Raw genomic sequence first — 17352 nt, 5'->3', positions numbered from 1 at the left:
GCGGTTAAGTGCGCTTGCGCAGGATCAGCCTTCCGCGCACGCGCTCTCCCTGCGCTTCCTGCCGGCGGGAGTGTGGGAGGTGGGGCATCCGGGTCCCTCGGCGGCTGTTTCAGGCCCTGGAGCTCTGCTGAGGCGCCCCTGCCAGAAATAGGAGGTGAGCCCGCCGAGTCTGCAGCGAGAGCTTGGGCGTTGACACATCCCCTTCCCCAAAGCCCCCGCCACCACGTTGTCAGAGGCCTGGGGACGGAATTCCAGTTCATAATGAACACTTTCACTTTTCAGCCGCCAACTCCAGGGGTTGACAGCCCGGGTGACCGGCGCCCAGGCCTGCGGCGCCTCCTGCATTTCCCCCCGTCCCGGCGCAGCGCTTCGGTTCTCACAGTAGTCGGGTTTACCCGGACCAGCTGCGCGCGCGGCCTCTGCCAGCTGCGTTCCTGCCCCCGCCCCATCCCCCACCACCCCCGCCGGCGTTGCAGCTGAAGCTTCGGCCGCGCGTATCTGGCCTCCCGCCGCCACCTCATCCCCCCAAGGAAGACTCTCAGAGACTTCAAGGTGGCATCTTTCTGCTGGGACGCCTTGAAGTTCTCCTGGGGCAGGTGCAGCAGCGGGAGGGTGCTGTGCATCGAGCAGAAGGAGAGAAAAAAGGAGGGTGGGTTGTCACGCTCGGCTGATGTTTGATATTGGTGTTTCGGTTTTCCGTTTATGAAATGGGTAAAGGACATCTGTTTTTCTTTTGGAACTATGCCTTTTTTGCACTGTTTATTTTAATTTTCCTTTGACCCCATTATCCATTCTTCCTCAACAGGCATGACTTTCATTTGTTTTTGTTTGCACCCTTATCCTTTAAAATCAGTTTCTCAGGTTTTGCCTCAAAGAAGTTATGTACGTGTCCTCCAAGTGAGATGAGAAGTAAAGCCTTGTATTTCTTTTAGTGATTATATTCATGAAGCTTGACTTTTAACATGAACAAGTCCTTACAAGAATTTTAAAATTGTTTATTTAAGGTGTGAATTTAAAACTTCAGTCATGGAGTTAGCCCACAGTTTATTGCTCAATGAAGAAGCTTTGGCTCAAATCACTGAAGCAAAGAGACCAGTTTTTATCTTTGAATGGTTGCGATTTCTTGATAAAGTCTTGGTTGCTGCCAACAAGGTATGGTATTGCTTTTTATCTAGTTAACATATGTAAAGAATATTATGTGTACATGATTTGTAAGAAAGCACATTATGTTTTGGAGATTGTGGGTCACTTGAGAATATTACATGGTAGTAAAAATTTCTTGTCTGTCCTTTTTCTATCCTGTGGCAAAATTGAAACCTTATTTAAATCCAGCTTATTGCTTGGATAGAGGCTTCATATTTCTTCCTGGACATCTAAATTTGAGTGGAGAAAAAGAAGATTATGTGACCGCTATCACCTTAAATTCATTATCTCCAACATCAAATGGTCCCTTAGTGCTGTGTAGCAGTTTCAGTATCTTCACTTGTCTCTCTGAAGAGTTAGCCTTTTTTTTTTTCTTCCTTCACAGTCTTTTCATCCAAATTACTTTTCAATATTTGTGTGTTTTACTTTCCGTTTTTAAAATTAGATGCTGTGTCTAAAATTAGGAAATCAAACATCTGATGATCTTTTACCATCTGCTCAAATTTAAGAGGGAAGGGGATATATGTATACCTATAGCTGATTCATGTTGAGGTTTGACAGAAAACAAAATTCTGTAAACCAATTATCCTTCAATTTAAAAATAAATAAATTTTAAAAATAAAATTTAAGAGGGAGTAGTAAAAGTTTGCTGGGCAGAGTGACGTTTGTTAACTGTGCTTTGTCATACTGGTCCAGTTCTTTGAGGAACTCTTTATAGGTTTCTCTTGGCTAGTCATTCCCCACAAGAGCCTTTTTTACTTTAAAGTGTCCTAAGGTATATGACTAGCTGCCTAGACTCTAGGATTTGGTGGAGAAGGCTGGGGACTTCAGCATTCAGTATGTTGACTTTTACTTAGTCCGCCTCTTGTCACCGTAGTTTTCCCAGCCCACAGTTGTGCCTGAGCTTGCGAAGTCCAGAATGAAGGAGACAGATATGAGAGTCTTAACAGCTTCTTAAACAGACTCTCAGTCATTCCCTTCACTTCTGGGTGCAACTTTACTCTGTCCTCCATGAGAACTTACTCTCTCCTCCATGAGAACTTTGATGCCTCAAAACAAAAGCCACAACATACATGAGCTTTTAGGGGGTTCTGTGTTGCAAGTTGGGGATCTTCTAGCTTTGCCTATTGAGTATAGCTTATTCTTTGTTTTCTTTGCCCTTGTGCTTTTTAGTTACTTATTTATTTCTTTGATTGCCCTGGAGTATACTTTAGTTTCTGTAGAGACCGAATTAACACATGGATTCATTACAGTCTTTAACTAAAAGTTCCTATTTTCTCATAAACTCACTCCATCTGAGTATGTGTTGCCTCCATTTCACTGAAACAGATCTTCTTTTGCCCAAACCAATGGTCAGTATTCTGTCTTAATGGACCCATCAGCAGCTTTTCACCTAGCTGATCCTCTGTCTTGAAATACTTAGAACATTTTTTATTTTGTTGTGAAATTGACAAATAAAAGGAGTATGTAAAAAGTTACCCAAATTGTGAAGCATAATAATATGAACATCTGTGCTCCCTTCACTCACATTAAAAAATAAATTGTTAACAATACTGTTGATGTACCGTTGGTGTGAAGCTTTTCCTATTTATGGTTCCTAAGAAACTATTTGCTTTTAATTCTCGTCCAACTTCACTAGTTACTCCTCCTCTTTTGCTGGCTGTTTCTCAGTCCTGGGCACAGTTGTTTGTTTTTTAAATACATCTCATTCCTTCAGTGACACCATCTAATGTCATGACTTTTACTACGGTCTACATAGTAATGATTCTCAGATATCTAACTACCTGCTCCACTTCTACCTCTTGGATATCTAAATGGCATCTCAAAGTTAAAACCAAATTCTTGATTTAACCCTCCAAACCTGTCCTTTCGCCAATACTTTCTATCAGGAAATGACCATTTCATCCTTCTGGTTGCTCAAGTCATAAACCTTAGAGTCATTCTTCACTTCCCTTTTTTTTCTCAAACTTCATATCATGTTTCTCAGCAATTCATATTGGTTCTATCCCCTACATATGTCTAGAATTCAATTATTTTTCATTATTTCCATTGCTACTGCCCTCATTTCTCATTGAATTTTTGCCACTACTTTTTAAGTGCTCACCATGCCTCTAACCATGTACGTTTGTAGAGTATCCTCAGCTCAGTAGTCAGAACAAGCCTGTTAGAACATTTAATCATGTTCCTCTTCTGCTTCAAACTCTCAGAATAAAATAGAGTTCTTACAGTGGTGTCTGAGGCACTGCATGACCTGGTCCCTTCTACCATTCTGACTTCATTCCCTGCTGCTTCCTCTGTCTTATTCTGCTTTAGCCACACTGACTTCTCTATCCTCAAGCATGCTGAGCAAGGCCTTTGCATTTGTTTCCTGTCAGAAATGTTCTTCTCCCAGATATCTTTATAACTCACATCTTGATTTCTCTTCAGGTTGCCTTTTTCTTACTAGTCTCTATAAAACAGTGAGAACTTATACTGTTCATGTTTATTTGTAAACACTCTTTCTCCCCACTAGAATGTAAACTTCTTGACTGCAGAGGCTTTGTCTATTATGGTCACTCATGCTCCCCAGTGCCTAGAATAGTGCATGGCATGTACGTGCACAATAAATATTCCTTTAATGGACGAATTCTCAGCATTGATTATGAGTAAATCTGAATATTTTTTCTGTTGCCTAGGGCTCTTCAGAGTTTCTTTTGGTTTCCTTTACTGAGCTATATAGCTTTGTGAGCTACCTGCTTTGCTTTACAGGGGACCTTAGCTGAGTTCTAAGACATTAATTGTCCATACACTCAAATTTTACATCCTTTGATTGTTTTATTTTTTAATAAGCCAATGTGGAAACTTTTTGGATATAGAGTAGTCACTTTTACTGATAGCTAACTTTGTGGAATTGGAGAAGAATGAAGGAGAATAATCTCCTTTAAATTTGAACAGAACAACCTTTTTGACTAAAAGATAAAATTATGTATAAGAAAAAAAATTGATGTTCTTTTTTTTTTTTTTTTAACAGACTGATGTAAAGGAAAAACAGAAAAAACTTGTTGAACAATTAACTGGATTAATAAGTAGTTCACCTGGACCACCTACACGAAAGTTGTTAGCTAAAAACCTTGCAGCCCTTTATAGCATTGGGGATACTTTCACTGTTTTTCAAACACTTGATAAATGTAATGACATTATCAGAAATAAAGATGACACTGCAGCCTACTTACCAACAAAATTGTAAGTACTTACTTTGAAATTAACCCTTGAAACTTGTTTTTTTCCCAGAGTAATTTATCTCAATAAGGGAATGGCAGCCCACTCCAGTATTGTTGCCCGGAGAATTCTATGGACAGAGGAACCTGGTGGGCTGTAATAGGGTCACAAAAGAGTCAGACATGACTGAGCGACTAATACTTACACATTATCTTAATGAAGGGCTGCTGATCTTAAAGATTCCCAGGTAGATGGAGCCTGGGGCATACTGTTGATAGTAAAAGCTCTAAGTAGGTCTGGGGAAGGAGTTCTGTTTCAACATATGCTCCATTGTCCCTGGGACTTGTAGCAAAATACAGAGAATTGGTTTGATGTCAGCAATTTGTACAGGGGTTTCTGGTAATTTTGAAGGAGATAGTATTCTTGGCTGGGATGCAAAGAAAAGATTTTCTAGATGAAGAGATTGATGCAGGAACAGGCAAACTAGAGCCCCCAGGTCAAATCCAGCTTGCCACCTATTTTGTAAATAAAGTTTTATTAGAATAAGGACATGCTCCTTCATTTAATAGCTGTTTTCATGCCAAAATGACAGAGTTGAGTACCTGAGACAGAGGCCGATTCCCTGGGAGCTCAGCTGATAAAGAATCTACCTGCAATGCAGGAGTGGAAAAGTGAGTTAGTTACAAAATTGTATCCGACTTTTTGCATCTCCATGGACTGCAGCCTGTCCGGCTCCTCTGTCCATGGAATTCTCCAGGCAAGAGTACTGGAGTGGGTTGCCATTTCCTTCTCCAAGGGATTGTCCCAACCCAGGGATCGAACTTGGGTCTCCTACACTACAGGCAGATTCTTTACCAACTGAACCACTAGGGAATGCAGGAGACCCTGGTTCAATTCCTGGGTTGGGAGGATCCACTGGAAAAGGGATAGACTACCCACTCCAGTATTCTTGGGGTTCCCTCATGACAGTAAAGAATCTGCCTGCAATGAGGGAGACCTGGGTTCAATTCCTGGGTCAGGAGGATCCCCTGGAGAAGGGAAGGGCTGGCTACCCGCCCCAGTATTCTTGCATGGAGAATTCCATGGACAGAGGAGCTGGCAGGCTGCAGTCTGTGAGCAACTTTCACTTTCACTTTATTGACTCCTAAGTTAAGGACTTTGGAGAAGGCAATGGCACCCCACTCCAGTACTCTCGCCTGGAAAATCCCATGGATGGAGGAGCCTGGTAGGCTCCAGTCCATGGGGTCACTAGAGTCGGACACAACTGAGCGACTTCACTTTCACTTTTCACTTTCATGCATTGGAGAAGGAAATGGCAACCCACTCCAGTGTTCTTGCGTGGAGAATCCCAGGGACGGGGCAGCCTGGTGGGCTGCCGTCTATGGGGTCGCACAGAGTCAGACACGACTGAAGCGAAGTAGCAGCAGTAGCAGCAGCAAGTTAAGGACTTAACCCCACTCCAAGCACATACTTGTGGTTTGGATCTAGGGCAGATATTTTCAGAGGAAGTCTTGAGGATAATGGCCTTAGGGATGCACCTTGTGAAAGAGTCCATTAAGAAAGCCAGCAGTTATACTACAATGAGGAGTGCTGTGGGAGGGAAAATAACACCTGAATAAACTTCGCTGTGGTGTGAGGGAACAGCAGTGTCAGTGAAGGCTTCTCAAAAAGGCATCAGCCAAAGAAGAACCATCAAGGAAGGCCATATGGGAATGAGTCAAGTAAGGGGTTAAGATGGGAAAAGGAGAAGATGGATGTGATGGGTTAGGGACCAGCAAGTATTGTGGAAAGGGCCAGGTAGTAAATAGGTTTGGGTTTGTTGAATATCTCTGTTGCAGCCACTCAACTCTGCCATAGACAGTGTGTAAATAAATGAGTACAGCTGTATACCAATAAAACTATTTACAGCAACAGGTGAAAGGCTGGATGATGGGCCAGATTTGGCCTGCAGACTGTGTTTCCCAACCTGTTTTCTGGACAAAGGAAACATAACTGGAAACAGAGCTGGCTTATTTATACCTTATTTCCAGTACAGAATAGTGGAGGGGATAAGTTCAGGAGAAGATGATGAATCCAGTTCTGGATGTGCTGAGTTTTGAGTCCACATGACAGTGTATAGCAGGCAGTTGGAAATCCTGGTCTGGGTTTCAGACACCTGAGCTGAGAATGTTGTTTTGGTGAGTAGAGAGAGAATGAAGATTTGGGAGTAGGCTGAACCTGCGGTCTGGATAAAGTTACCTAGGAAGAGTGTATTACTGTTTTGAGAGGAGAAGGTGCCAAGGATACACCTTCACAACACCAACATTTAAGGAGCCAGGACCAGTATAACAGCTTACAGAGGAAATGGTGAAACTATTGTGAACTTGAACACTGGTGTTTAGGTCTGTTTTCAACTACATAGGTATGCTGTGGCTAAATTTTGTGTTTTTTGGGATGGATATGGATCTTAAAAGTGCTTTCCAGTTTATTCTGGAGTTTGGAGGTATGTTCATAGTTTTGTGATTTAGTTCTCCATTACTTAGCAAATCCACACATGATTTTATAGTTCTGATAAAGCAGAATTTATTGCATATTACTTATTACTCATATGTATTTCCAGTGGATTCATGAATTATATTTAGGAATTCTGTAATATATGCTGGCAAATGACAGACATTTTTAACTTTGTTTTCAGCCTATAGAGTATTGAAAAAAGCATGAAATTTGGAGTCAAAGAGGTGAAGATCGAGTCTCTGATTCTACTCTTTGTTGCTTGTAGGATAGTAAACTAAATTTATTTAATCACTCTCAGCCTCAGAGTAATATTGGTTCAGGACACATAGCTTTTGTATGGCAGGTCCTAGGATTTAGACACAGATTTGCCAGACTCCAAAGGATACATGCAGATTCGCCTGCAATGCAGGAGATGCAGGTTGGATCCCTGGGTTGGGAAGATCCCCTGGAGAAAGATATGGCAACCTACTTCAGTATTCTTGCCTGGGAAATCCCTTGGACAGAGGAGCCTGGCAGGCTACAGTCCATGGGGTTGCAAAACAGTCAGACAGGACTTAGCAACTAAATAACAACAACAAAAGGAAAGCTTGGGTTTCTTTCCAAAGGACAGGTATGATTTATTATATGAATATGTTTATTCTCTTACTTTTCTGACAAGAATACAGTTTAACCATAGTATTTGTTAACAATTACAAAGAATAATTTTTTTCTAAAATATTTTTAATTGAAATATACTTGGTTTACTATATTGTGTTAGTTTCAGGTGTACAGCAAAGTGATTCAGTTATATATATATATATTTTAGATTATCTTCCATTATAGGTTATTATAAGATATTGAATATAGTTTCCTTTGTTGAACAGTAAATCCTTATTGCTTATCTATTTTATGTATAGTAGTTTGTATCTGCTAATCCCATACTCCTCTAATTTATCCCTGCCCTCCTTTTCCCCTTCAGTAAACATAAGTTTGTTTTCTATATCTGAGTCTCTTTTTGTTTTGTATATAGATTCATTTGGATTATCTTTTAGATCCCACAAATAAGTGATATCAAATAATACTTGCTTTTCTCAGACTGGCTTATTTTACTTGGTATGATATTCTCTGGGTCCATCCATGTTGCTGTAAATGGCAGTATTTCATTCTTTTTTATGGCTAAGTAATATTCAATTGTGTATATATACACCACATCTTCTTAAGCTGTCATCTGTTCTGTTGCCATCGTGCCATCTGTTGATGGTCATTTGGGTTGTTTTCATGTCTTGGCTGTTGTGCTGCTATGAACATTGGGGTGGGTGCATGTGTATTTTTGAATTAAAGAGTTTTTGTTTTTTGTGGATATATGCCCAGAAATGGGATTACTGAATCATATTTTCAGTTTTTTGCGGAACCTCCATATCAATGCTGTTTTTCATAGTGGCTATACCAGTTTACATTCTCACCAACAATGTAGGAAGGTTCCCTTTTCCTTACATCCTCTCCAGCATTTATTATTTATAGATTTTTTTATGCTAGTCAGTAATCAACAAGGTGTTATTGAAAGTTTAAAATTTGTGGACAAAAATATCATGCACAAATACAAGTTGATTTCTGAAAATTAAAAAAATGATAAAATTATTAATCTGAAGAGTGACTGATGAAAATGTCACTTCTTACAGGGCTGCAGTGGCTTGTGTTGGAGCATTTTATGAAAAAATGGGGAGAATGTTAGGCAGTGCATTTCCAGAAACAGTGAATAATCTTTTGAAATCTCTGAAGAGTGCAGAGGTAAGTTTTACAAGTATTCAATGTTTTGCTTGTGGTGGGAGTTAGGTGTTAGTTAGAACCTATGTTTTCCTTTTTTCTGTTAAGTGCATTACTCATATGGCTTAGCAGGAGGGTAATTTAAAATTATTACTTGTAAAGAATATTACTTGCCCCTTGTTTTGATGCATAGTTCCTCATATTTCAAGGAGAAAGGAAATAATGCTTTTCCTTAACAAAGAAGAGGTTTACATTAATCCCAGGGATATTTTTGTAGCGCCATATTGGTTTTTTGTACCATAGCTAATGTATTAGTTTTCTAGGGCTGCCTGAATAAATTACCACAGAATGGATGGCTTAACAGAAATTTATTGGGTCCCAATTCTGGAGGTTTATGTCTGAAATCAAGGTATGAGCAGGGCCATTTTTCCTCTGATGCCTCTTGGGAATGATGCTTCCTCGCCTTCTTAGTTTCTCATTGCTACTGGCAGTACTGGGCATTTGGTGGTATCCCTGAGTGTGCAGATACAGCTCTCGTGTCTCTATCTCTGCTGTCATATGGTGGTCTACCTATGCATCTGGTTCTGTGCCCAAATTCTCATAGGATAAGGGTTCCAGTCATTGAATTAGGGTTCGCCCTGATCTTTACTTGATTTCGTTTCTCTCTCAGTTCAGTTCAGTTGCCCAGTCGTGTTTGACTCTCTGCAACCCCATGGACTGTAGCACGCCAGGCCTCCCTGTCCATCACCAACTCCTGGAGTTCACTCAAACTCATGTCCATTGGGTCAGTGATGCCATCCAACCATCTCATCCTCTCTCGTCCCCTTCTTGTCTTGCCTTCAGTCTTTCCCAGTATCAGGGTTTTTTCAGATGAGTCAGTTCTTTGCATCAGGTGGCCATACTATTGGAATTTCAGCTTCAACATCAGTCCTTCCAGTGAATATTCAGGACTGATTTCCTTTAGGATGGACTGGTTGGATCTCCTTTCAGTCCAAGGGACTCTCAAGAGTCTTCTCCAACACCACAGATCAAAAGCACCAATTCTTCGGTGCTCAGCTTTCTTTATAGTCCAATTCTCACATCCATACATGACCCCTGGAAAAACCATAGCTTTGACTACATGGACTTTTGTTGGCAAAGTAATGTCTCTGCTTTTTAATATGCTTTCTAGGTTGGTGATAACTTTCCTTCCAAGGAGTAAGCATCTTCTAATTTTATGGCTGCAGTCACCATCTGCAGTGATTTTGGAGCCCAAAAAAATAAAGTCGGACACTGTTTCCACTGTTTCCCATCTATTTGCCATGAAGTGATGGGACCAGATGCCATGATCTTTGTTTTCTGAATGTTGAGCTTTAAGCCAACTTTTTCACTCTCCTCTTTTACTTTCATCAAGAGGCCCTTAAGTTTTTCTTCACTTTCTGCCATAAGGGTGGTGTCATCTGCATATCTGAGGTTATTGATATTTCTCCTGGCAATCTTGATTCCAGCTTGTGCTTCATCCACTCCAGCATTTCTCGTGGTGTATTCTGCATATAAGTTAAATAAGCAGGGTGACAATATACAGCCTTGAGGTACTCCTTTTCCTATTCGGAATCAGTGTATTGTTCCATGACCAGTTCTAACTGTTGCTTCCTGATCTGAATACAGATTTCTCAGGAGGCAGGTCAGGTGGTCTGGTAGTCCCATCTCTTTCAGAATTTTCCACAGTTTGTTGTGATCCACACAGTCAAAGGCTTTGGCGTAGTCAATAAAGTAGAAACAGATATTTATCTCTTGCTTTTTCGATGATCCAGTGGATGCTGGCAATTTGATCTCTGGTTCCTCTGCCTTTTCTAAATCCAGCTTACATCTGGAAGTTCATGGTTCATGTACTGTTGAAGCCTGGCTTGGAGGATTTTGAGCATTACTTTGCTAGCGTGTGAGATGAGTGCAATTGTGCGGTAGTTTGAGCATTCTTTGGCTTTGCCTTTCTTTGGGATTGGAATGAAAACGGACCTTTTCCAGTCCTGTGGCCACTGCTGAGTTTTCCAAATTTGCTGGCATATTGGGCGCAGCACTTTCATAGCATCATCTTTTAGGATTTGAGATAGCTCAGCTAGAATTCCATCACCTCCACTAGCTGTTCGTAGTGATGCTTCCTAAGATTATCTGGGAACCTTACTTCCAAATAAAGTCATGTTTACAGGTAACAGGGCATAGGATTGATCTTGTCTTTTGGCAGGACAGTATTCAATCCACAGCAGCTAATATGATATAAAGACAGTTCTGTTTTGTCATTTCAATTTGTTGTTACTTCTGAAAATTCTTTGTTCAGTTGGGGTTAACTCAAAATAGACCAAGCACTGGTCTCATAGTCTTATTCTTTATCTAGGAAAACTAAAGGTTTCTTGGACAGCACCTCTTGTAAGAATTCTTTGTCTATTCATTTATTAAACAAGAGTTGAGGACATACTCTCAGGCATTAGGCTTATAAACATGGAGAAGATCTACCACTTGACCTCAAAAAGCTTACGATCTAATGAAAGAGATCTATATTTAAATCAGTATACTATCAGAAATATGAATCAAACACTGTAACAATACAAAAACAAACAGTTCAAATTAGTCCCAATAATTTCATAATTTGGAATAGATCTGAGAAGTTTTAAAACTGTGTTGGATATTTTATTCCTCTTTTAGATGCTTTATATTACTTAGGTACTTTTTGTAACTTTTTACATTCTGAAAGTTGGGATCCTTGAGAGATGATTATATTGAAGCTTTTGAATTTATCATGTTCTCATTATTTGCATTTCAACAGGTCCTGGAAACATTAGAATATATTTACTTATTGTAACATAATTTCTCAGGTATTATTTTGTTGAAGTTAATAATTATTTTTACATTTTAGAATACTTTTTTTTATTTTTCATTACTTACTGTTTATGTTTAGAATTAAGGCCATTAGGTCCAGAGAAGTTTTGTGTATTGGTGTGTTCTTATTTAAATGTGAAATTTTCTTTATGTTCATGTGTAGTCTCAGGGGCGAAGTGAAATCTTAATGAGTCTACAGAAAGTTCTGAATGGACTGGGTGGTGCAGCAGCTTCCTGTCATCGTGATATTTACAAGAATGCCAGGTCCCTCTTAACTGACAGGTCAATGGCTGTTCGATGTGCAGTTGCCAAGGTTAGTTCTCAGCTGGTTTATGACATTGCTTCTTAACCTGCTTGCTCTTAAATAATCAGTGATTTTTTTTTCTTTGTTTTAAAATATGGTATGATTTTTGTTCCTATGGATTAGTTTCATTTCTTTCTAGAGTCATATATAGGAGGGAATAATGTTGTATGTGCTTTTTTTTTGGCCTGGCTTTTTTCACTTAGCATAATTATTTTGAGATTTATCAGTGTTGTTACATGTATCGATAGTTCATTCCTTTTTATTGCTGAGTAGTATTTCATTGTATGGATCTACCACAATTGGAGTATTCCTTCACCTATTATAAGTATTCAGGTTGCTTCCAATTTTGGATATTACCAAAAAAGCTACTGTGAACATCTGTATACTAGTTTTTGTATAGACACATGCTTTTCTTTCACATGGATAAATACCTGGGAGTGATATGATTGGATCATATTCTAGATTTACATTTAATTTTTGGATAAGTTCCCACCTTTTCCAAAGTATTGTGAAATTTCCTCTTTCTCCATGACCCTTATCAACATTGAGTATTGCCAGTCTTAACTTTTAACCATTCTTATAGATATGTACAGGTATCTCATTGTGGCTTTAATTTGCGTTTCTAGACTAATGATGATCATATTTTAGGTGCCTATTTGCCATTAATATCTTTGATAATGAATCTATTAAAAATTTTTTGCATTGAGTTATTTGTTTTCTTATTATTGAGTTTTGAGAGTACTTTGTAGGTTCTTTGTATATTTCTTTATCACATAGGTGATTTGCAAATATTTTCTCGCACCCCATGGTCTGTCTTTTCATTCCCTAAATCGTTCCTTTCTTAAGAAGAGGAGTTTTGAATTGTGTCAAAGTCCAATTTATCAATTTTTCTTATGTTAATTATGCTTCTAGTGTTGTATGTAAGGGGCTTCCCGCGTAGCTCAGCTGGTTAAAAAAAAAAAAAAAAAATCCACCTGCAATGCAGGAGACCCCAGTTTTATTCCTTGGTTGGGAATTTCCCCTGGAGAAGGGATAGGCTACCCACTCTGGTATTCATGGGCTTCTCTGGTGGCTCAGACGGTAAAGAATCCTCCTGCACTTCGGGAGACCTGGGTTTGATCCCTTGGTTGGGAAGATCCCCCTGGAGGAGAGCATGGCAACCCTCTAGCTTGCCTGGAGAATCCCCATGGACAGAGGAGCCTGGTGGGCTACAGTCCAGGGAGTCTGGCAGGCTACAGTCCATGCAGTAGCAAAGAGTCAGACACGACTGAGCAACTAAGCACAGCACAGTATTGTATCTGAGAAAACGTTACCTAGCCCAAGCTTTCTCCTGTGTTTCTTTCCAAATGAGTTTTGTAATTTTACACTTGGGTATATGATTCACTTTGAGTTACTTTTTGTATATAGTGCAAGGTATACATCAAAGATTTTTTGTTTTGCTTTCCACATGAATATTTATTCGTTCTAATGCCATGTTGAAAAGGCTATCTTTTCTTCAGTAAATTGCCTTTGCACCTTTGTTGAAAATCAGTTGTCCATATACTTGTGGGTCTGTTTTTGGAATCTCTGAATAGTTTCATTGAACTATTCGTCCATCTTGATGTACCTTTCTTGATTACTATAACTTTGAAGGTGAAAGTGAAAGTCGCTCAGTCCTGTCCAACTCATTGTGACCCTATGGACTATATGGTCCATGGAATTCTCCAGGCCAGAATACTGAAGTGGGTAGCCTTTCCCTTCATCAGGGGATCTTCCCAACCCAGGGATCAAACCCAGGTCTCATGCATTCTGGCAGATTCTGTACCAGCTGAGCCACAAGGGAAGCCCAAGAATACTGGAGTGGGTAGTGTATCCTTTCTCCAGCAGATCTTCCTGACCCAGGAATCAAAGCGGGGTCTTCTGCATTGCAGGCGGATTCTTTACCAACTGAGCTGTCAGGGAAGCTCAACTTTATAGTGCCTTAAAATCAAGTAGTGTCAGCCCTTCAACATTCTCTTTTTCAAAATAGTTTGGGTATTTTCAGTCCTTTGCATTTCCATATAAATTTTAGCTTATAAATTTCTACAAAAATAGAATGCTGAAATTTTTGTTCAGGTTGCACCAAGTCTATAAATCAGTTTGGGGAGAGTTGACAGCTTATCATTAAGTCCAACTCATAAATATGATATTTCTATCTCCCATTCATTTAGGTCTTCTTTGATCACTCTTAGCAGCATTTTGTGGTTTTCAGATGCAGAGACCTTGCATATCTTCTGTGAGATTTATTGTTAACTATTTCATATTTTTACACTATTTCAAATAGTACTGATGAAAAAATTTTTTAAATTTCTAGTCGTTCATTGCTGACATAGAGAAATAACAATTGTTTTGTACATTGATCTTGTATCCACCAACCTTCCTAAACTGTGACTAATTCTATGTTAGCTCTTTTTTTTTTTAATGTTTTATTTATTTGGCTGTGTCAGATTGTAGTTGTGGCATGTGGGATCTAGTTCCCTGATCAGGGATCAAACCCAGGCCCCCTGCATTGGAAGTACAGAGTCTTAGCCACTGGACCACCAGGGAAGTCCCTGTGTCAGCTTTTTAAATGGATTCTATCAGGTGTTCTATGTAGACAATCATGTTGTCTGTGAATAGAGACAGTTTTACTTCTTTTCCAATCTGGATGTCTTTTATGTATTTTTCTTTCTTACTGCACTTCCTCACCAGATCTTTCAGTTCTGTGTTGAATAGAAAACATGAGAGCCAATGTTCTTTTCTTGTTCTTGATCCTTAAAGGGAAAATATTCAGTCCTTCACCATTAAGTATGATGTTAACTGTCAGTTTTCTTTGATGACCATTATCAGGTTGAGGAAATACCCTTATATTCCTAGCCTTCCAAGAAGTTTTTGTTAAGAATGAATTTTAGATTTTGTCAAATGCGTTTTTTTTTTTTTTTTTTAATTTGATTTCTAGTGTTGTTCCTGTTTTCTAAGTTTTTTCTTTTAGGATAATTGTAAGATAATTGTAGATTTACATGCAGGGGCTTCCCAAGCGGCTCAGTGGTAAAGAAACCATCTGCCAGTGCAGGAGACACGAGTTTGATCCCTGAGTCAAGAAGATCCCCTGGAGGAGGAATGGCAGCCCGCTTCAGTTTTCTTGCCTGGATAACCCCATGGACAGAGGAGCCTGGTGGCTGTAGTCCATGGGGTCACAGAGAGTCCGACATGACTGAGTAACTAAGCACATAGTATGCAGGTTTTCATGCAATTGTAAGAAATAAAATAGAGAGATCTTTATAAACTTATGCCCAGTTCCCCCCAATGGTAATATCTTGAAAAAGCATACGGCATTACAAGCAGCATAATACAATAGTGACATTGACACAGTCCACTGATCTTGTTCAGTTTTCCCCAGTTTTACTTATGATCTGTTAAATGTTTCTTTAGCGTTAATGAGATGAATAAAATGAATTTTTTCCAACTTGATAATGAATTACACTGATTAGTTTTAGAATTTAATCAATCTTTCATTCCTACGATAAACCCTGCTGGGTCATGATATATTATCCATTTTATATGTTGTTGGATTAGAATTATTAAAAGTTTGTGTACAAGTTTTGCATCCATGGGAGGTATTGGTATGTAGTTTTCTTCCCTTGTAGTGTCTTTGTCAGATTTCAATATCAGGGTCAGTATGTTGAGTTGGGAAGTATACCCTTCTCTTCAATTTGCTGGAAGAGTTTATATATAGGATTGGTATTATTTCTTACTTAATCATTTGGTTGAATTCATTAGTACAGCTCTCTGGGTCTCCAGTTTTCTTTGGGGAAAGATTTTAAACTACAAATTCAGTTTTTAAAATAGATACTGGGCTATTTAGGTTATCTGTTTCTTCTTGAGTGAGTTGTCTGTTTTATCTAAGTTGTCAAATATATTGTCCTTTTAATATATTTTGAATCTGCAGTTATGTGACTTCCTCATTCCTAATTTTGATAATCTGTGTCTTTTCTTTCTTTTTTCTCATCTGTCTGGCTAGAGATTTAGCAGATGTGTCGGTTGTTTCAAAGAAGCAGCTTTTGGTTTCATTTCCGCTTTTCAGTTTTCTGGTTGATTGACTTCCTCACTTAACTGTATTGTTTCCTATTTTCCTGCTTACTTTGTGTTGAATTTGCTCTGTGTCATCTAGTGTCTTAGAGGCTGAGATTATTGATTTGAGACTCTTCTTTCTAACACAGGACTTTAGGGTTATGTATTTCCTCCTCACTGCTGGAAACTCTCTCAAGGGAGTATGCTGGGACAACTGTAGGGTTCAATTTGTGTTTTTAATCTCTTAAGGATTAGCATTCTTCATTGCCTGATGTCCAGTGTCTTCAAAACTGTTGTTTCATGTATTTTGTCCATGTTTTGTTGTTGTTATTTCAGAAGAGAGAATAATTCTGGTTTTTCTTACCTTTGTCTCTGGAAGTGGAAGTTCTAATACATTTATTATTATTATTTTAAAAATTCCAGTGTCTCCTAGAACTACAGAATGAAGCTGTGTTCATGTGGACTGCTGAACTGGAAAATATAGCCACTCTGTGCTTTAAGGCTTTGGAAAACTCTAACTATGGGGTACGAGTGGCAGTGTCTAAACTCTTAGGAACAGTCATGGCTACAGCACTGATGCCAAAACAAGCAACAGGTATTATTTCCCAGCCCCATCTAGACTGGAACAGGTATTATTTCCCAGCCCCATCTAGACTGGAACAGGTATTATTTCCCAGCCCCATCTAGACTGGAACAGGTATTATTTCCCAGCCCCATCTAGACTGGAACAGGTATTTGAAGGTATATGGAGTGCTTCCTTCTAGATGACGTACTGCTTCTAGGCAAGTCAGTTTAAAGAGTTTAAATTGTTAAATATGCTTGTCTACATTTTCATAAAATAGAAGTTCCCACGTGGCTTTTTCCTTGATATGGTCAGGACGTTTTTTATGATAATACTGAACAAGATTACATGTAGCAAGTATGTTGAACATTTAAGCAAATAAGATTTATGGAGTGGTTTTGTATGCATCCAAATGTACAGGGACTAGAATCTGGGCAGAGTAGATCTCCATTCATAGCAAAGTATTATTTTTCTTTTCTTGACCATTATTGTAAGCAGAATCGGAGGCAGTGTTGATTTCCCCCCCGTGCCTCATCGTTCCATGAAGATGCTTCAGGGACAACTCTGAGTAGATGTGGAGTGAACCCAGCTCTGCTGTTGTCCCCACGCCTCCTCCATCTCTGTATTGTAGAAAAAGACTCAGATTACAGGTTGAAGTCCAGCTCTTACGTTTATTTGCTGTGAAACCCTTTGAGCTTTGGTCTTTTAATCTTTAATGATAATTATTTCAATCTTTGAATTAGGTAACAATGATAATGATGATAGGTAACATTCATTAAGTGCTAACTATGTATAAGGCACTGAATTATAGCAGAGTTACTTTATTTAATCCTCTCAAAAGCCCTATTAATCCTAAGTATTGCTGTTATTCTCATTTTATAAACAAGGAAATTGAGGCTTAGAGAGATGGTGTCATTTGTGGTATAATGAGTGTTCTATTAAGTGAAATCAAAACCCAGGCATCAAATTCTAAAGTCCACGTACCTAA

General features: G+C 39.1%; 1 protein-coding gene across 3 annotated transcripts in view; it reads left to right on the top strand.

The window, feature by feature from the left end:
* The first annotated feature begins 6 nt into the window (after nucleotides 1-6).
* Nucleotides 7-17352, top strand: part of HEATR5B (HEAT repeat containing 5B) — a 98533-nt gene continuing 81187 nt past the window's right edge. For 2 of the 3 annotated variants that reach the window (XM_055539810.1, XM_055539808.1), the window contains exons 1-6: nucleotides 7-154; nucleotides 1005-1152; nucleotides 4154-4365; nucleotides 8493-8601; nucleotides 11594-11743; nucleotides 16226-16397. In XM_055539810.1, coding sequence (XP_055395785.1) covers nucleotides 1027-1152; nucleotides 4154-4365; nucleotides 8493-8601; nucleotides 11594-11743; nucleotides 16226-16397 — 769 coding nt within the window. In that variant the 5' untranslated portion in view covers nucleotides 7-154; nucleotides 1005-1026. Of the gene's footprint in view, nucleotides 155-516; nucleotides 650-1004; nucleotides 1153-4153; nucleotides 4366-8492; nucleotides 8602-11593; nucleotides 11744-16225; nucleotides 16398-17352 lie in introns of those variants that run through there. The other variant, XM_055539809.1, reaches the window with a different exon arrangement.

This window comes from Bubalus kerabau, chromosome 11 (genome assembly GCF_029407905.1).
Source record: "Bubalus kerabau isolate K-KA32 ecotype Philippines breed swamp buffalo chromosome 11, PCC_UOA_SB_1v2, whole genome shotgun sequence".
NCBI classification, from domain to species: domain Eukaryota; kingdom Metazoa; phylum Chordata; class Mammalia; order Artiodactyla; family Bovidae; genus Bubalus; species Bubalus kerabau.
The sequence above is the reverse complement of the archived record's forward strand: the minus strand, read 5'-3'. Positions and strand labels throughout refer to the sequence as shown.